The sequence below is a fragment of the Akanthomyces muscarius genome, chromosome 2 (assembly GCF_028009165.1).
Source record: "Akanthomyces muscarius strain Ve6 chromosome 2, whole genome shotgun sequence".
NCBI lineage: Eukaryota > Fungi > Ascomycota > Sordariomycetes > Hypocreales > Cordycipitaceae > Akanthomyces > Akanthomyces muscarius.
The window spans coordinates 1,344,465-1,363,876 of record NC_079242.1 but is presented as its reverse complement, the minus strand read 5'-3'; the positions used below and the strand labels follow the sequence as shown (position 1 = coordinate 1,363,876).

General features: G+C 55.7%; 7 protein-coding genes across 7 annotated transcripts; 3 read left to right on the top strand and 4 right to left on the bottom strand.

Moving 5' to 3' along the window:
• Positions 1–81: 81 nt before the first annotated feature.
• On the bottom strand, positions 82–699 carry LMH87_003555 (uncharacterized protein; the record flags this gene model as incomplete). Its single annotated transcript, XM_056194436.1, has 1 exon — positions 82–699. The coding sequence occupies one exon, from the start codon at positions 697–699 to the stop codon at positions 82–84; it is 618 nt and encodes a 205-aa protein (XP_056048351.1).
• Positions 700–1,377: 678 nt separating this feature from the next.
• On the top strand, positions 1,378–4,722 carry LMH87_003554 (uncharacterized protein; the record flags this gene model as incomplete). The annotated part of the gene is made up of 3 exons (XM_056194424.1): positions 1,378–1,380; positions 1,481–1,744; positions 1,804–4,722. 3 exons carry the CDS (start codon positions 1,378–1,380, stop codon positions 4,720–4,722), a joined length of 3,186 nt encoding a protein of 1,061 aa, XP_056048350.1.
• A 2,642-nt stretch (positions 4,723–7,364) lies between these two features.
• On the bottom strand, positions 7,365–8,571 carry LMH87_003553 (uncharacterized protein; the record flags this gene model as incomplete). The annotated part of the gene is made up of 4 exons (XM_056194412.1): positions 7,365–7,424; positions 7,484–7,627; positions 8,470–8,474; positions 8,535–8,571. The coding sequence occupies 4 exons, from the start codon at positions 8,569–8,571 to the stop codon at positions 7,365–7,367; spliced, it is 246 nt and encodes an 81-aa protein (XP_056048349.1).
• A 3,336-nt stretch (positions 8,572–11,907) lies between these two features.
• LMH87_003552 (uncharacterized protein) lies at positions 11,908–14,715 on the top strand (the record flags this gene model as incomplete). The annotated part of the gene is made up of 1 exon (XM_056194400.1): positions 11,908–14,715. The coding sequence occupies one exon, from the start codon at positions 11,908–11,910 to the stop codon at positions 14,713–14,715; it is 2,808 nt and encodes a 935-aa protein (XP_056048348.1).
• Positions 14,716–15,029: 314 nt separating this feature from the next.
• On the bottom strand, positions 15,030–15,563 carry LMH87_003551 (uncharacterized protein; the record flags this gene model as incomplete). Its single annotated transcript, XM_056194388.1, has 1 exon — positions 15,030–15,563. The coding sequence occupies one exon, from the start codon at positions 15,561–15,563 to the stop codon at positions 15,030–15,032; it is 534 nt and encodes a 177-aa protein (XP_056048347.1).
• Positions 15,564–15,946: 383 nt separating this feature from the next.
• Positions 15,947–17,047, top strand: LMH87_003550 (uncharacterized protein; the record flags this gene model as incomplete). The annotated part of the gene is made up of 2 exons (XM_056194377.1): positions 15,947–16,553; positions 16,656–17,047. 2 exons carry the CDS (start codon positions 15,947–15,949, stop codon positions 17,045–17,047), a joined length of 999 nt encoding a protein of 332 aa, XP_056048346.1.
• A 60-nt stretch (positions 17,048–17,107) lies between these two features.
• LMH87_003549 (uncharacterized protein) lies at positions 17,108–18,017 on the bottom strand (the record flags this gene model as incomplete). Its single annotated transcript, XM_056194364.1, has 3 exons — positions 17,108–17,473; positions 17,551–17,808; positions 17,883–18,017. The coding sequence occupies 3 exons, from the start codon at positions 18,015–18,017 to the stop codon at positions 17,108–17,110; spliced, it is 759 nt and encodes a 252-aa protein (XP_056048345.1).
• Between the last annotated feature and the right edge of the window lie 1,395 nt (positions 18,018–19,412).

Sequence of the window (19,412 nt, the reverse complement as noted above, 5' to 3'; positions counted from 1 at the left end):
CCCGAGAAGCAGCTATAACCGAAGCTCGCTACAGAGCGCCAAGCGTAAAATACGCCGCCCGTCGTACTCGCGCTGATTCCTTTAGTCGCCTGTGTCAATCTCAAGATCCAGCTGTACACCGTTCGAGATGCCATAGTCCGCCAGGCTGATGGGATCCTTGAACGGGCGCTCTCCTTGGCGGCGCAGCATGATTTGTCCCGGCTCTCGGCCAATGCGCGCCGCAATCATGAGCTTCAGTTGGCCGATGGTGTCGTCGGGAAGACAGGGCACCGCAGTCTTGGTGCCGAGACGGTCGTTGATGTGAACCACAATAAGTTCCTTGCCAGCAAGAGAAACTGCCTTCTTGGCTTTCTTTTCCTTCTTGCCTTCGCCGCCTCGCTTTTCTTTGCTTGGTTTGTCGTCGGGGCTGCGGCGGCGGCCTTCCTCTCGCGCAGGTTCTCTGTCGCGGCGAGGAGAACGTTCGCGCCCCCGATCACGCGTATCACGATCGCGGTCTCGGTCTCGGAAATCTCTGTCACGCCTACTTCGGTAACCCTGGCGATCGCTTCGTCTGTCGTCCCTCCGGTCGTCGCGTCGGCCATCTCTGCCGTCATCTCTGCCGTCTCCGGACCTTTTATCCTTCCATCTGAATCCTCCGCTGCCTTTTGGTGCGCGGCGCGGCGATCTCGAGCGAGACCTCGGCCGTGAAGAGTCAGCCATGACCGTGCAACGATTTTGACAGCTGCTTGTGAAGCTCTTAGGAATGGATCGAAGCTCTGCAGGTTCAAGGCAGAAGTCAAAGCTTCACGTCACGTGATCTGGTCTTCTCCTGCCATCGTGCCTTACCACCAGTGCCATCTTAAGCGCAATATTGATACTATAAAGCACATTTATATCCTGCTCTCCAGGATCGCGTTTTCTGCAGGGTCTCGGTTCTTTCCATTTTGATAGATAGGCTCTGCGCATTGGTGACTCTCCTGGCATGGCGCTATTCACGTTGCCCTACGATTGAGCTTGATACATACCATAGATGTCGTAAATTTTTACACAACTCTACATCGGAGAGGCACTAATTAATAGTAACAGGCCCATAAAATGAATCATAATATTAACTTGTTTGAACAAACAAATTCCCCTGTCAAGGCGCAGCCTGAAAGGAGTTGTAATCTCAGAGTCATAGCCTGAATGACCTAACAATCCGAGCCACGTGACCCCACGCCCCTCAGTGTTCGGATAGCGTCCACACACGAAATTGAAAAATTCGTCCCACTAGGCTTCACACGCAAAGAGTGCCACGCCAGAGCCGTTTTACAGACAACCCTTGGCTCGCGACGGCAACTCCAAAAATCAACTTCTCCTCTACTTGCTCAAGCAATTCTATAGAGGAAGTTGCCCATCATGGTGCGTCCTACTGCGTCGCCGTCGCCTACGCTCGCGTCGACTCCCTTTCCACCGTACTACCCCTCCCTGTCGAGATGCTAACTCGCGCTTCATTCAACAGCCGCCTCCACCGCACCAAAAACCCGAAAATGTGCTGAAGAGGGCTCACGAGCTCATCGGGGTCGGCCAGCCCCCGGCGGCTCTGACTCTGCTTCACGAGCACATCACCAGCAAACGCTCCCGAAATGTTCCCATCGCGTCGCTCGAGCCCGTTATGCTGCTCTTGGTCGAACTCTCCGTCGAACAGAAGAAGGGAAAGCTCGCCAAGGATGCCCTCTACCAGTATAAGAATATTTCTCAAAACACAAACATTGCGACCATCGAGGTTCGTGAACCGATCTACCCCACGATTCGGCCTTGATCGCATTGCTAACCGGCGTACAGCTCGTCCTCAAGAAGTTCATCCAGCTCGCCGTCGAAAAGGTGACTGCTGCGCAGCAAAAGGCCGATGAAGTCCAGTCTAGTCTCGAGGCCACCACTGGCGGCGACTCCAACGTCGAAGACTTGGAAGCTACCGAGACCCCTGAGTCCATTCTCCTCGCCACCGTCTCGGGCGAGCAGTCCCGCGACCGTACCGACCGCGCCATCGTTACCCCTTGGCTCAAGTTCCTCTGGGAGGCTTACCGTACCGTTCTCGACATCCTTCGCAACAACGCACGCCTCGAGATCCTCTACCAGAGCACTGCCTCGCAGGCTTTCGACTTCTGCCTCAAGTACACCCGCAAGACCGAGTTCCGAAGACTTTGCGAGCTTCTCCGCAACCATGTCCAGACTGCTGCCAAGTACTCTTCGCAGATGCACGCCATCAACCTCAACGATGCCGATACCCTGCAGCGTCATCTGGAGACCCGCTTCCAGCAGCTGAATGTTGCTGTCGAGCTCGAGCTCTGGCAGGAGGCATTCCGCAGCGTTGAGGATATTCACACTCTGCTCAACCTCAGCAAGCGTCCTCCCAAGAATGTCATGATGGCCAACTACTACGAGAAGCTTACTCGCATCTTCCTCGTCGGCGAGAACTATCTGTTCCACGCCGCTGCTTGGTCCAGATACTACAACCTCCTCCGCCACTCTGCTGTTCTTGTGGCTTCCGGTCAGGGCAAGAAGGCTGACAACCCGCCTGCCACTGAGGCTGATCTCCAGAAGGCCGCCTCCTTCGTTCTGCTGTCTGCTCTCGCCATTCCCGTCATCAGCACCTCGCGCTCTCGTGGCGCCATGATTGACTTTGACGAGGCCCGCAAGAACAAGAACTCGCGTCTGACGCACCTTCTCGGCATGACCCAGGCTCCTACACGTTCCCGTCTCTTCCGCGATGCGCTCTCCAAGTCTCTCCTTCAGCGTGCTCGCCCTGAGATCAAGGAGCTTTACAACATCCTCGAGGTCGATTTCCACCCTCTCTCCATTTGCCAGAAGATCTCTCCTATCCTGAGCAAGATTGGTGCTGATTCCGAGATGGAGCGCTATATCCTACCTCTGCAGCAGGTGATTCTCACCCGACTGTTCCAGCAGCTATCTCAAGTCTATGATACCGTTGATCTTGAGTTTGTTCAGACGCTGGCTCAGTTCCCCGAGCCTTTCCAGATCACCCGCCCCACTATTGAGAAGTTCATCATGAACGGCAACAAGAAGGGCGACCTTGCCATCCGCATGGATCATGCCACTGGTGTTCTTAGCTTTGACAGCGATATCTTCTCTTCTTCCAAGGCTGGCCACAGTGGCTCCGCCGCTGGTTCCGCCGAGGCTGACGGCGGTGCTGTTCAGCGTCTCCAGAGCACTCCCTCTGAGATTGTCCGATCTCAGCTCACCCGCCTCGCCAGATCCCTTTTCACAACATGCCACTACATTGACCCCGAGTTCAATAAGGAGCGTCTGGCTGCCCGCAACGCCGCCCTCAGCCGCGCCAAGGCTGGTGCTGAAAAGGAGCACTTGGCCATCCTTGCCCGCAAGGACGTTATCCAGAAGCGCAAGGAGGAAGCCTCTGAGGCTCAGGCTCGCAAGGACAAGGAAAACGCCCGCCAGAAGCGTCTCAAAGAGCAGGCTCTCCAGGAGGCTGAGGACAAGCGTCTGGAGAATGACCAGAGAGAGCGCGAGGCCAGACGTATGAAGGAGGAGCGCGACAAGGTCCGTAGGGCCGAGGTTGAGCAGCAGATCAAGGAACTTAAGATGGATGGCAAGCGCCTCGACATTAATCTGGATGACATTGAGAATCTGGACACGAACCGGCTCCGTGAGATCAAGCTGAGCCAGCTTGAGCGTGAGAAGCATGACGTCAAGGAGAAGCTCAGAGTCACTGGCAAGCGCATCGACCATCTGGAACGTGCCTACCGCAAGGAGGAAGGCAAGAAGCTGGCCGAGGACTACGAGCAACAGTGCGAGGTGGACCGTGCCATCTACGATAAGAACACCGCCAAGAAGCTCAAGGATTCCGAGGAGCTGCACAAGGCCAATGTCGAGCTCAAGAATCGCTTGACCAGACTAGTGCCTATATATGAGTCCTTCAGAGAGAACCTCCATGAGCGCCGTCGCGACGAGTTCGAGAAGCGTCGCCGTGATGCCGAGAAGGAGCTTGAGAAGCAGATTGCCCTTCGCAAGAAGGAGTTCCGCGACCGCAAACTGCGCGAGAAGCGCGAGCGCGAGGAGAAGGAGAGGGAACTCCGCGAGGCTGAGGAGCGTGCCGCTCGCGAAAAGGAGGAGCAGCGCGAGCGTGATGAGCTTCGCAAGGCTGAGCTTACCAAGCTCAAGGAGCAGCGCGACAAAGAGCGTCAGGAGATGCTCGAGAAGGCGGCTCTTCAGCAACGTCGCGAAGACGAAGCTCTCGCTCGCCGCAAGGCCGAGAAGGAGCGTCCTCTCCGCGGCGCCGAACCCGCTCCCGACAGCGACGCTCGCAGACCTCCCGTCATTGGCGGTGGCAGCTGGCGCGAGAGAGAGGCTTCCAAGAATGCTGCCGCCCCCCCTGCTTCTGCTCCTGCTCCTGCTGCTCGCACCATGGAGCGAACCGACTCCCAGGAGCGTCCCTCTGCCGGTGGCCCGCCCCGTCTCAACCTCGCTGGCAGCAAGCCCAGCTGGCGCGAGCGCCAAGCGGCCAAGGAGGCCTCTGGCGAGACCTCGGACAGCGCTCCTCCTCCCAGAAACTTCCCTCCCCGTGGTGCTCCCATTGAACGGGGTGGTTCTGCCCGCGGTGATGCCCCTCCTCCTAGACGGACCGAGTCGCAAGAGCCTGCGGCTCCTGAGCAGCCGCCTTCGCGCGCTGCTGGTGGTGGTGCTGGAGGCAAGTGGGTTCCTCCTCATCTGCGCAACAAGGCGTAAGGGTAATGTTTCTTTTTTACAAAAAAAAAGTATGACGGAAATAAGCAAAGCATTGTTTTGAATCAGTTTTTTTCACGAGAGACGGGGGAAAGGGAGAAGCTGCCTCAAAATTTGCACAACGGCGTTTGGGCACTTGAGGGAACATACGTTGCAACTGGATGTACTCTAGAATTGACATGTAATTGCTGCCAGCGGTCCTCATGGGGGACGAGGCAGGAGCACAACCAGGCTGAAGATATAAAACGAAAAAAAGAATAAAATGGTTGACTTTTACATCGATCTCAATGACTGTGACTGTGGCCATGTGTGCAGAATTTGCCCTCCATCTGGACGTCTACGTCTGAAGCAGCGTCGTGGGAATATTAAGGCACATTCTGCAAGAGGTCGTGCTTGCAAGGAGCCTGCAATGGATTATTAGAAGTGCCTCACAGTTCCACAGCAGAACCTTTGAAAAGTTGTATCTGTGCCAGTCATGTTCAGGTTTCCCAGGATAGTTCGCAACTACAATCTCAAGGAAGACGGGTTCTTCTCTAGACCAGAATGCATTCCATCGTAGCCAAAAATCAGCCACAGTCTATTCGATTGTTCCCGCGAAAGCTGCAAATCTACAGGGGGGTAAACAGTCGTGGCCCCTTCTGTATTTCCCGCGTTGAGAGGATGTGCACTGTTGCTATACTTGGAGAACTCTGAGAGACGAAGAGGCGTGGCCAAGCAACAAGGGCTGTCGTCCCCCTCAGAGCTCTCTCCTCATCCGTTGTCCTTCTTCACATCAAAGGGGCAAGAATCGCTCAACGGCTAATGTCAATCTCAAATGCACGCCAGCAAGGTTTATCAGCGCAATGAGGAAGCGCGGGGGTCGTCGACATCCGAGCGAGATCGAGGAACCGAGCGCAAGCTAATAAACAGGAACCGACAGCCGGAGGAGGGGGGGCTTGGACATTGCGACAAGGCTGGCGAGCGAGGAAGAGTAACAGCGATGGTCATTCCGAGGGGACTAAGCGGAGATCTGGTTCTGGTTATCATGGCAGGACGCAGCAAAAAAAAGTGCATCAGCATCGCCAGCTTGTCTCCCCTTGTGCTATCCCGTTGCTTTCAACGCTGGAGATTTTTTTCTTCTTTTTTTTTTGCACTGCCATGGTTTCCTCTCCCAAGCCTCGCTAGTCCAAGTATACTTTGCTGCCTTTCAACTAGCCATGATGTTTTGCGGTCCCGGAGATGGAAGCAAGCAGCCTCGTTTTCGTTTTCCGCGCACCCCCCGTGAGCTGGTGAAAGCTGGGAGACGGCGTCCTTCATTAGCTCTACCGAGTGCTTGCAGCAAGCCCCCCGGTTGGTGTTATTGCGGTGTGCTTCCGGTGCCGTGGCGGATTAGAGGACAATGCATATTGACCTAGAAAAAAATGGTGAGCGGCATGTCGTCCAACGACTGACTGACAAATTTGACAAAAAGCAAATGCAAAGGCCGGCTGTTAGTTTAGCTTCACCGCACCATCCCCAATGCTTTTAGAGGGGCGACGGCTCTTTGCGCCGCGCATGGCTCCTGTTACATAAAGTCGGGGAAAAAAGAAGACGGCAAAAAAAAAAAAAAAGCAAGCAATTGACTGAATGTGGTAGCGGGCTTTTCTGCGTCGATCAAAAAGGGCTAGGGATCGATGCGCTGTCCACCGGTGAGAATGAAGGCTGGCTGATGAGGACAAGCGGGGGAGAGGAGAAAGAGCTGTTGCTGGAGGCGGATTGGAGTGGATGCAGTCGTGGCTGTGGGATTTTGTCTCTCCTTGCATCGAGACGGCTGAGACATGCGTGTTCCCAAAATACCACGACAATGGAGTCATTGAGGCATGTTGCGCGGGGTGGCTTTGCGGGGAGGTGTGGTCATCTACTGATATATGCCGCAAATTGTTAACTGCATATCCCAATATTTGATTGATTTCTCGGTATATTGGTCAATATACGCTCAGCTCCCTTGAGAAGCTGAACGCTTATGCAGCATGCCGCCGTACAAAATAGATTGAATACATACAGAATGGTCACCTCCGCAGGCAATCGGAGAATTTCTAGCATATCTGTGGCGTCTTGTCCAAGCCCTTTGTCTTTCAGCGGCCCATCTAATGCTTACCAGGCCAACGCTCGCTTACAACGTAGTCTGCAGTAATTTGTTTCCGGCACCCGCACTACTGCAGACTGCAGGTAACCTCGGCTTGGTTTTTTTTTTCCTTTTGTCACTTTCTAGCACAGTGACTGCAGTCGATGACTATTACGGCTCGCGACTGAATAGGCTTTCGGGGTGGTTTGACACCCTAGAGTTCTTTGCTCCGTCTCTGTGAGGGCTCAGTATGCGGCCCGGGCTTCATCCTGATAGTCAAACTATGTCAATAGCTCAGTTGAGCCGCACCCACAGTGTGAGATTGGTGCTGCCCTGGGCTTGCCCCTGTTGCTCGTAGTCAACTCCTAGTGGCATACAGGAACGCTCGGCTTCATGCTTGGAGTTACATACGGACCTATGGAGCAATTTTTGCAACAGACAATCGCCGATTGTGAATCGGATCATAAGAACTTATGAATCGTAGACCCTTTCAAAATTGCTGATCACTGGGGCACAGTTGCAACGCGATCGACCCAAAGTATCTTCGCCAAGGTTGGCAAGATTACGAGGATTTCGGAGGCCCGTCGGAGACTGCCCCTACCGAGGACGGGGGTGGTCTGGTCTGTTCGTGGGAAGATTGATGAGGACTTCGCATTCTGTGGACTCTATCCCAACACTAACAGAGATGAGCACCGGCTTGTTGGTGACAAGCGTGAGCGCCAAGAGGAGAAAGAACCTCACGCCAGACTCAATTGGGAAATGTGAACCGGACCGCTGGGCTCTGGTGAGCGGGGAGAAATTTTCGTCGACATCGCTAACTCGAGACTACGACTTGTTTCGATACTAGCGGAAGCTGCGAGAGCTGAACAATGGATGCTATGGAGAGAAGCAGTGTGGCAGTTGGCAGCCAAAAGGGTCCCAGGCCAGGCTCCTAGCACAGCCCATCGCCGAACGGGTAGTCGGTTGGGTTACATCCGGTCCAAGACATGGCTTTTGCGCGCTGATGATGGTGGTCTCGCTCACTCAGCGTTTTCTGCACGTTCAAGGGTATCTGCATTCTGTGGATAGTCGTGCTGGTCTTCGTGGGATCAATGCGAATGCATGGTCGGTTTCAAAACGGTTATGAATAGCCAAGGACATTTTGGCCGTTTTGCACATCCTTCGAGCAAAACAGGTATAGCGATCGGCCTCGACTTCAGGCCTGCTTACAAGTTAGCAGCGCGCCAGTGAAAAGGGGAGTTGGGTTCCGCTTCCCGCACACTGAGGTGAGCGGCGTTGGCCGCACCGACAGACGACGACGGCGCTCACAGCCTTCCTGCAAGCCCATTTTCATTTTGGGCCAAGGGTGCCAAGTGCCAACGAAAAAGACGCTATCTTCGTAGAAGAGCTAGTTTAGTGCTGTGGCTCCGGCACTGACGGATCTAGGCCCATGAGCCAGACTAGAAAGGCGATGGCTTGGCCCTTTTGCCCTTGTAGGCCATGAGTGACCGGGGTCTTGTTAGTATGGAGCACAATAGGATTGTTTACAAATCTTACATCGTTGGGTCAAGTAAAGTTTCAGAATCGGACGGCGCCCGACCAGAGAGTTTGTGTCGCGCCCAGCGATCAGGCTGTTGGTGATGGCACTGATGGGACGACTGTTGCACCAGTGCCGATTTTCCGCTCACCTCGGCTACATTCAAACTTTCAGAGGTCTCGCAGATACCGTACAGGCGATTACTGGAAAATTTACCGGTCTTTGGCAAGTTTTTCGTCTCTGGCGGGTTCATACTGTCTGTGCTTTGGCTTGCTTGGCCTGCATCGCGCTTTGGTCGCACACGGCAGCCTGTCATCCCGTCAACCTGTCAGTACAAAGTCGGGACTGTGCGAGGACCCATCGCAAACAAGGTTGATCCATCGCCGAGAGGTTTCATTCCAATATTGCCGCAAGGAAAAGAGCTCATGGATTTACAAGTTGCAAGGATGAACCCCTGTCACGATTGCCGTCCATCATCAGCCCGGCCAGCGCGGTGTTTCAGGCGGGGGAGCGGCTGCAGTGTTTGCTCCGCATGCGCGCAGAGCAAAAATATATATATTACTGGTAGAGGTGTTGATCCGAGTCTAGCATGAAGACGAAATAGAAGGAAAAGAACAGCGCAAAAAGCTCCACTGAAGACACATTGTGCTCGGATGGTGGCGTTTGAGTTTGAGGACAATTTTCTTGCTGGCAGTGTGGCCCCGATGGGTCTCCTTTGTTCTTCGGGTGTTCCTGAACATCATCAGCGGAGCCCCGTGCCTGGTGGTCGGCGTCGGCTACGCTGGCACTGGGCTGGAATGGATGGACGGGGCCCAACGTGAGTGGTTGAGAATATCGGCGCGCCTCTTGAGGATGGCGTAACTAGTTGGCTGTTGTCTTGACCGCGGTCAGCAAGAAGCGTGATCGTCGGGGCATGCCAGACGGGTTTTTCCTGTCTCATTCTCGCGCTGTTGTCTGCGTCTTGAGCCAGCCGGTCGGCGGCCCTTGCAGGCCGATAGTCCGTAGATGGAGTGATGTTCGTTGTCGCTTCTTCTTTGGTCATTGCTGTTTTCTTTTCTGCCTACGTCGTCCCCTGCACATGCATAACGCCTAAAATGGTGCAGGTTCGTATTATGCAGCATCCGTACTCGGAAGCTGCAGCTCCGTTCAGTCCAGGCCATGCAGGTGCTGTGCAGGACCCCGCGCCATCTTCAGCCGCAGCTGTTCGGCAGTGGGAATTTGACGGGCTAGAGGTTATTCTTAGTTTGCGGGTTGAGGTAGACGGGCAGTTGGGCGGAAACGGCGGACCGGAATATTTACCGCAGGCTGCATGGTGATGTGGCCAGCGGAGGATGAGGATGAGGATGCAGAGTGCAGAGCAGATATCTGTTCCATGTTTGCCAGGGAATTTACTCAGTCGAGGTGGGCCGCTGCAGAAGGCTTTCTTGCAGCTGGCTGGCACCAGTGCAACGTGCGTTGTTGAGCTATAGATTTTTCTTTTCCTTTTTCCTTTTCTTCTTCTTATGTCTTCCATTTGGCTAGCTTCGCCTTTTCCTTTGAGCCGATCTCGAATAGTAGCGGCACGCTACCAGTACGCGAGCTATTCTTGGGCATTTGATTTACTGATAATAGTAGAGTAATGATTATAATCAAATCACATTTTTTGGCCCCCGTCCGTGGGATTTCGGTTGGTGGTCCCACCTTGCTGGGCCGCCTCTCCACAGGGCTCTATCGTCACTATCTGGGCTGGAGAGAGCAAGCGATAGCGCCTGCAGCGCGCTGCGGACGTTACAGGAGACACATTAATCTAGCGAGTCTTCTCCGCTGGCTGCCACAGCTCGTGTAATCGGCTCAGTGGCGTTTTTTTTTTTTAATTTTTTTTTTTTATTTAACTAGTTTCTATCTTGCACATCATGTCTCCTCAGAGTGAATTCATGTATTGCATGGGTCAACCCAAAAATATCTGGCCGCCTCGCGACCAGCCCGAAATGGGTTCCGCACCGGGCTGGGGTAGCATTGGACAATTTCCAGCAGGCACTTCAGCCAAGCCACGCCTACGGTGGCCCGTCACTATTTACCTAGCTGCTTTGCTAGTTGCCTTTGTCCATGAGGTACCAGTAAGGAGTGCAGAGTACGAGTAAACAATCTACAGCTCTCTCCAGCGGATATGCGCGCTGAATTCCCGCTGTCGATAGCCTAGGTACCTACCACTGGCAGGGATTTGACCTGATGATACCAGTAGGTCCAGTACCAATACCTGGTTGGTCCAGACTACTGGCAGCTATGATCGGTATTCAGACTTTCTTGCTCCCGTCGTTGCAGAACTTGCCATTGGCTGCTTTGGCTCCTAAATTTATCTTGGCTGTCGTGCCTGTCCCTGTCCAGTCTGTCCAGTCTGTCTGAGTTCCTGTCCGAGTCCCTGTCCAGTCCCTGTCCCTGTCAATCGAGGCCCCAAGCTGGGACCACCAGCTGCCAGCTTCACTCCACTCATGCAGGTCCACTCGATCCCGCACTTCTCTTGACCACCTCACACCTCTCATCAAGCTCTGTTTGGGTTGGTTTGCTCGACGGCTTTCCTGCTGCAACCCTCCTGCTCGCTCATCCGCCTCGCCCGACGGCAACTCTCAGGCTTTTTTTTTTTTTTTTTTTCTTTCTTCCTTGTCTAGCGCCATCTCCTCCAAACCTTGCCCAAACGGGTTACGGACATTGCCATTTTCTCCTGCTCGCCAGCCCATCTCTCTTGGCCATCCCATCCATCGATGCAGACCACAACCAGGCTCACCCGCTCACCATGGCATGGCATGGCGTCTTCCGTCGTCCAACGCCGAGCTAGCACCCCTCTGCTCGGTTAGCTCCCTATCCGCTTCTCTTGCTGGCCTCTGCTAACTCGGTTGCATAGGACCGATTGGTTCTGCGAGACATGCTCGCTGAGCTCTGGGACAAGAACCTGGTCCATCTGCTCAGTGTACTCTGTTCCAGTGGCTTTCTGCCACAGTAAACGGCTTTCCACCAGCAATAAGGCATTGTGATGGACAGCTCATTTCATTCAATCATGAACCATGTTACAGCAATCGCGCTTGAAGCTCCCGGAGAACTCAATTCCCGCTCCGTCATCAGCCCTGGCCCGCTCACCTCTTCCTCCCCCGGTCATCCAGGCTCAACACCATCAGCACCTCCTGCATTGTGGTCCAAGCTGTGGGGGCTAGAACGCGCGCATCGGCTCAACGCATACATGGGTCCTCTTCACACTTGGCCATGAGAGCTGGCGGACCTGCCATCCCACTTGCATCCAGATGGAGTTCCGGGTCCTGCTAGTCAAGCTAGCCTCCTCCCAGCATCGTCGACGCCGGTCGACAGATTTGCGCACAGCTCCCATGATCCGGCCTGCTAGCTCTGCTGGTTCCTTGCTACCCATCGATCCATTGCTGTGTATATAATCCCTGAGCCCCTTCACGTCTCTCCTGCTTTGCTTCTGTTCTCCACGGGTCCCTTCACTTTCAACCTCACCCTTCGTCCCGGCCTTTCCATCTTTACTAAACCAGCCTTTGTTCAGCACTACCTTTACCTTTCTTTACTTCAGTTTGCTTTCTTCCCCCGGCCCAATTCCAGCATGACCTTCCACAGGTCTGTCGTGGCTGCCGCCGCGGCCCTGTCGCTGGCCACGCTCACCACAGCCACCAACTATGAGCTTCCTGCCTGTACCGACAATTTCACCCCCTTCACCAGCAAGGGTTGCTACACCAATGGAGACACTGCTCTCATTATGCGCTCCAAAGTCAGCGGCACCGACATGACTGTTGAGAAGTGCACTTCCGTCTGCAAGGGCAACGCCTTCCGCTACGCTGGTCTCACCTACTATGGTGTCTGCTACTGCGGCGACGACATTGCTGCCGACAAGACCGCTGATGGTTCTTGCAATTACCCTTGCAACGGTAACAAGGGCGAGATCTGCGGTGGCAAGGGCACTCTCAACATATGGGAGGATCCCACCTACACCAAGACCCCAGACCAGGTTACCGTCGCCGACTACGCTTACAGCGGCTGCTACGTCGACAATGTCAACAACCAGGGCCGCGCTTTCCCCTGGCCCGAGAGCATCGAGCCCGCCAAGTTCACCCCCGAGTCCTGCATTGCTGCTTGCAAGGCCCAGGGCTTCCCCATTGCTGGCTCCGAATACGCCCACGAGTGTTGGTGCGGCAATGTCCTCTCTCGCACCCAAAAGGCCGACGAGAAGGACTGCAATGCTCCTTGTGGCGGAGATGCCTCCCGAATCTGCGGTGGCAACAACCGTCTGAGCGTTTACATTGCCAAGGACCTCGAGTCCAACGAGCCTTGCGGCAACGGTAACCCTCCCACCAGCAGCAGCACCTCGACTGCCCCTACCACTCAGCCTACTCAGCCCACCTCTACCGGCTCTTCCACCGGCCCCGGAACGTCCACCGGCACGTCCACTGAGCCTACCTCGACTGGCACCTCTACTGAGCCTACCTCGACTGGCACTTCCACTGAGCCTACCTCGACTGGCACTTCCACGGAGCCAACTGGCACCTCTACTGAGCCTACCTCGACTGGTACTTCCACTGAGCCTACCTCGACTGGCACTTCCACGGAGCCCACTGGCACCTCCACTGAGCCTACCTCGACTGGCACCTCCACGGAGCCTACTGGTACTTCCACTGAGCCCACCTCGACTGGAACATCCACTGAGCCTACCTCGACTGGCACTTCCACGGAGCCAACTGGCACCTCTACTGAGCCTACCTCGACTGGCACTTCCACGGAGCCCACTGGCACCTCTACTGAGCCTACCTCGACTGGAACCTCTACTGAGCCTACTGGCACTTCTACTGAGCCCACCTCGACTGGTACTTCCACTGAGCCTACCTCGACTGGCACTTCCACGGAGCCTACTGGTACTTCCACTGAGCCCACCTCGACCGGAACCTCCACTGAGCCTACCTCGACCGGAACCTCTACTGAGCCTACCTCTACTGGCACCTCCACTGAGCCTACTGGCTCGTCCACTGGCTCGTCCACTGGCTCGTCCACTGGCTCGTCCACTTCAACCAGTACCTCTACTGGTTCTTCCACGGGCACCTCTACTGGTCCTACTTCCACTGGTTCTTCCACAGGTACCTCTACTGGTCCTACTTCCACTGGTTCTTCCACTGGCCCTGGTACTTCAACCGGTACCTCTACTCGTCCTACGACCAGCTCCTCGACCAACCCTGGTACCACTACCAACCCTGGCACCTCCACAAAGCCTACCACCACTGCTCCTGGTTCTTGCACTACCACTATCGTCACTCCCCCCACTTGCGAGCACCAGATTGGCAAGTGGTGCCTGCCTCCCACTCCCGAGTGGACTTGCAAGGAGGACTGCTACGCCGCCTGGAAGCAATGCGAGGTTACCGTTTGGTCTTGCTTCAACCAGGCTGGTTATCCTGACAGCTTGAACTGCTTCGAGTACGCCGGGTGGTGCAAGAGCCTAAAGAGCTACTGCAGCCGTTGCGACAACAGCGCCAAGTGCAACAAGCTTGACTGCTGGAAGTCCCTTGAGCCCGGCCATGTTGGCACTTCCACCACCAAGACGGTCACCACTTCCTGCACTGCTGTTCCTACCTCCAACCCTCCTGGTACCAGCACCAACCCTGGCACCAGCACCAAGCCCACCACCACTAAGCCCCCTGGCACGACTACCAAGCCTACTACCAGCACCAAGCCCGCGACCAGCACCAAGACCAGCACTTCCACTTCCACGACCCAGTGCCCTCCTCAGCCTACCAACGTCTGCAAGCAGCCCACCTCTAAGGACTGTGACTTTGGCCCCGGTAACCCCGTCGGTGGTGTTCCTCTGCCTATTATCACTTGCAACGACTGCAAGGATGACTTCAACGCCAACCCCTTCAAGATGTACACCAATGCGAACAGCAGAAACTGCCCCTCGTACCCCCACGGCCAGATTGGCGGTGCCTGTTGCGAGGCTTGCAAGTACCAGTACTACAAGTGCGTCGAGGTCTATGCCAACTCTTGCAAGAACCTGCAGAACCAGCCCAACTTCCATCCTCCCCGCTCCATCGAAGAACGCGAGCCCTGGAGTTCCGGTTCTTCCAGCTCTTCGAGCTCTTCCTCGAGCTCTTCTTCCAGCTCCTCCAGCTCCTCAAGCAACCACTGGGGCAAGGGGGTCTGCAAGGGCTGGGGCAGCTACAGCGGTGGTGTCAGTGCCTCTGCCTCTGCCAATGCCAATGGTAGCGGTGCCTGGGCCGGCGCCAACGCCTGGGCCAGTGCTGGTTGGGGTTCTGGCAACAACAACTACAACAATGCCGTGTACCGCTGCAAGGTTCAGTATGATGACTGCATCTACGAGAACCAGTACGTCAACCCTGTTGCTGAGTGCAGAAGCTGGGGCTGCAAATAATTGGTTCAATGTAATATGGAGTGTTACATCTTTCATTTGAGGGAACTTTGTGTCTAATATTATTATGGTTTATTTACAAATGGGATTTACTTCTTAAGCAATATCAACTGAAAAGTCTACAACTACGCATCGTTGACCTCTTGAGTGCGCCTTTTCCGGCGCACCATACTTTTCTTTTTCTCAGATAGCCAGTATACTGAGATGATGTTCTTAGGAGCAGCTATATACAAGTATACAGCTCTATTCTCTTCACCCACTTCCACCATGTGACGAGTTTGTATGACGTGCCGCTGACCAGCCGGAGACGGAGTATTTTATTTCGGTGCCTCTTCGCAGAATGCAATGCGGTTGCCAAACGGATCCGTGACGCGCAGCTCCTTGGAGCCCGGCACGGGACCGTCCTCGATCGACGGCCGCATGTAGGCGTACTCCTTGGCGCTCAGCTCAGCATGGAGCTCGGCGAGCGCGCCCGAGCGCACCGTGACGCGCACGTTGGCGCCGGGGCTGCCGTCGCCGTGGTGCTCGCTGAGGTGCAGGACGAGCCCGCCGCGCGATATCTGCCGGTACGAGGGCCCCCGCGTGCCGCGCTCGTCGTCGAGAGTAAAGCGGTGGTCCCAGTCCTGCCGGAAGCCGAGATAGTCGACGTAAAAGGCCTCGGCCTTGGGAATGTCAAAGATGCGAAAGATGGGTGTGACGCCGGAGAATTCAACGGCGGACATTGTTTTCTGTGCCTTGGTTTTTGGAGGGGGGTGTGGTTGTGATATTCTGGGATTGTCTATGGTGTGTGCATGTGAAAAAGTGAGTGTGGGTGGATGCGCGGCTGGATTCATGATGAGCGCGTGTTCCATGGCAGCGACAGAAAGCAATCAGCCGTGCGGCAAGGCAGGGTAGAGATTTTTTTTTCTATCGACTGCATGCAATTGGAGCCTATCGTTTTGTTCTTTGCATACTTGCGCAAAAGAAACTGCACTACCTTGTGAACACAGAGCCGTCCGGACCAGCTCTTTATCAACTATTAGCCAGCCCGGCGGCCTGTTTTTGCGGGCATCTCTGCGCTTAAACTCGCCCCTGGTCTCTCCGTCGTCCCTCGCCTTCTCTCCGCCATTGACCACGCAACAAGTCCATTACAGCCCCATTCCTGCGCCGGGGAAACAAAGGGGAACAAAAGCACGTGCGTTGTTCCTAGACGAGCTTTGGGTTGTACTCACTCGTCAATTCTCGCTTGGCCGTCATGGCCGGCACCATCCTCCACCAGGCCGTCGAGCACCTCGCCACGCTCCGGGACCACGCCCTCGCGCAGCCGCCCTCGCAGTGGTGCCAGGCATTCTTCCTCGGCGCCGCCGGCGGCCTCGTCGTCCTCCAGGTGCTCCCGCCGTCGCTGCGCGGCCTCTTGATGGACTATGGCCCGCGGGGGGGCGGCGCCGCGGACAGGGGCCGCGAGGCATCAGGCGGACTGAAGAGGCTCCTCGGCGCCGCCACGAGCGTCGGCCAGGTCCCGCACGCGTGGTTCTGGCACTTTTACCTGCTGTCGGTCGCGGGCTCGGCGTTTTGGGCCTGGCAGTTCCTGGGCAAGGGGCGCGTCATGGCCGCGCTGGCCGAGAGGCAGCGCGCGGCGGCGTCTTCGCCGCCGGGGCCGGAGGCGGCGCTCGTCGCCGAGAAGGAGCTGGGCCGGGTGTTTGCGGCGTGGGTCATGATGGCGCTTCAGGGGACTCGGAGGCTGTATGAGAGCCTGTTTGTGATGAGGACAGGATCGGCCTCGTCCATGTGGTTTGTGCACTGGGCACTGGGGTTGGCTTTTTACGCCGTCATGAGCATCAGCGTGTGGATTGAAGGGTCTGGTGAGTTTTGTTTTTTTTTTTCAAGTCGCCCTCATCAAGCTCTATCCTTTTTGCGTGTTTTTGGGTATATACGGCTAACGTGGGGAAAAAATATGTGTTTAGATGCCATCCTCGAATCCTGGAAGACGCAGGATCCTGCGCGCATCCTCGCCTCGCGCGTGCCCTCGGCCATGGCCCTTTACTTTTGGGCCTGGTTCAAGCAGAACGAATGCCACAGGCACCTGGCCGGCCTTAAAAAGTACACGCTCCCCACCGCGGGCCTCTTCCGGTTCCTCGTCTGCCCGCACTACACCTGCGAGTGCCTCATCTACCTGATGATTGCGTTTGTGGCCGCGCCGGCGGACCGCTGGTTCAGCGGGCCCGTGATTTGCGGACTGGCGTTTGTGGTAGCGAATCTGGGGGCGACAGCGGCTGGCACACGGCAATGGTATGCGCAAAAGTTTGGTGCGGAAGCGGTGGCATCGCGTTGGACCATGGTACCATTTGTATTCTAGGTAGACCGTTCTTTTCTTTCGCCTTCTCTACGCATTGCGAAAATGGCACGATTCCCTCCTTCACCGCTTGAAAAACATGCCAATCTTATTGGCGGCTTTGGACACTTGAAGCACGTCTCGGTACGTGAGGCTTGTGCGAGTCTGGCGTACGTTTCGGCCATCTTCAAAGGCAGAGGTCTCGCGAAGTAACGACCAGTTGGCGACTGTATCGGCAGACAGGCCGACGTCCTCTTCAATGTCGGCGATTCCGTGGAGATAGTCGGTGTAGAGCTTGTCCGTCGTAATGAGCAGACTGCGAGGCTCTTGCAGGATGCGCCACGCGGGGTCTGGGTCCAGAGCGCCATCTTCTTTGCTTCGATGCAGGTTGAGACAGAGGCTCGCGCCAAGACTGACTGTGCAGACCACGGGCCAGTAGGCTGCGCCATCCTATAAAGAGGTTCTTTGTGTTAGAAAGACATGTGAAAATGGGGGGTATAAGTATCGGTCGGGTTCGTGTCACCTGCCTTGTGGGGCATGATGCCGATTCCAGGCGGATACTCGTTGATGAGGACATGATTCGGCCTGCTGTGCGGGCTGGCACCGAAGATGTGGGCGGTGTCACCGGCCGAAACGGCCATCGATTGGAGGCGTGGCACGACGGGCGATTCGAGCCACTGCGGTAGCACGGCGTCGAGGAGCTTGTCACGCACGAGGTCGGACGGCCACGTCTGCAGACGCCGATGTGTGAGATGCTTCCACCGAGGTTTCGGAGCCGAGGTGATCTGTGTGACTCTCAGCGTTAGAACAGCTGACCAATACGGGTAAATACGAAGCTGATGGTTAATCGGAAACGCACTTTGTCTAATATGAGCTGCTCCTCCTCCACGCTGATGAAATTGGGTATGTAGTATGCTGTCGCAGGTAGGCTGTCGATTCTCGCTGCTTCGAGACTGACTGGAAGGGTCACGCCATGGCTTGGTGGTGTGACCATGGTGCTATCGAAGCAGGTGTAATACCTGGGCTGCAATCGGTTGGGAGTTGACCGACACCAAAATGTCTCTTTGTCGCGATTTGTGCTAAGGAAGAAAGGCACCCAGTGAATGGGTGGTTGAGAGTACACGGGTTTGTCACGTGTGGAGTAGCAGGAGCATTGAAGCGGGCTACGAGGTTGTGAGGCGATCACACAATGCAACGCTCTGGAGTCATCTTGTCCCGATCTGATGGGGTTAAACAGGCACAGTGCTCTAACACTGGTGAGATGCAGATATTTGCCTCGACGCGCTGTTTACATGGCATGTCACGGAGCTTCCGTCTCAGACGCGTCGCTACCCTGGAGCAGCGATTGACCATTTGGCCGGTGCGATGCAGCCAGATCCCAGTATCTTGTTGGAAGACGGTCATCGTTGGCGACTCAAGTCGGCGTGTTCCATCAGCAGCCATTTTTGGATAGTATTTCCCAGGCGGACCTTCCATGAGACCAACCGGCAGCGGGATCGCAGGCAGGTGGCGAATGGTCTGATTACGACACCGTCAGGCGATAGCTACAAAGTCGACGGGGAGCGTAGGAGGGAAACGCAGGAGCGCTGTCGCATCCTCATAGAAGTGTGACCGACGAAGCCACTGGGCACTGTTCACGTCATTGCTGCTGTCGGTAAACAGTAGCCCAAGGTCGCATTCGACGACTGAGACACGAAATCGTGGGGACTGAGTAGAACATCGATAAGTGTGACGGCTAGCTCGCGCAGATGAGATGCCGCATTCGACAACTAGCCTCTGTTGATAAATGACCACAAACGGGTGATGATGTTGTAAGAGTAGACTTTGCGGGTGCTGGCGTGTTGGGAGCGGCGAGGTGCCAGATGCCCAGCCTTCTCCGCCCGTCCCCGCCCGCAAGCAGAGGCAAGAAGCAGACTGTGCGGAAGCATGTGCTGAGCGATCTGCCGGCTGCATCGCGCCCCGGGAGCGAGACCCCATCCCGCGACTGCTGCCCTCTTTTCTCAGCCTGCCAGAGCGTCTCAGATTGCGGCGACTATTCTGAGCGATCGATAATGACTCGTATTTGGTCGGCAGGGACTGGGAGAACAAGGCAATGCTCCAAGTCGCATTGACGCTCAAACGCTGGAGCAACCAAGAGGAAAAAGATTGCGGCTGGGGGGTGCCTCTGCCCCGCCGGAGTCCGCCCCACCTTTGCGACCAATCGCGGACGAGCGATCATGGACTTGTTGACGCTGCGCTGCCACTACCTGCCGCTGCTGGCATCCTCCACGGGCCTCGCGGCGCCCTTTTAGTGATAGAAATGGTGATTATCGATGTAGAAGGATTTCTTAGTCTGCTCAGTCGGCGCAGCGGGCTCGGTGAGGTGCTTCAAGCCGCCATTTGGGGGCTT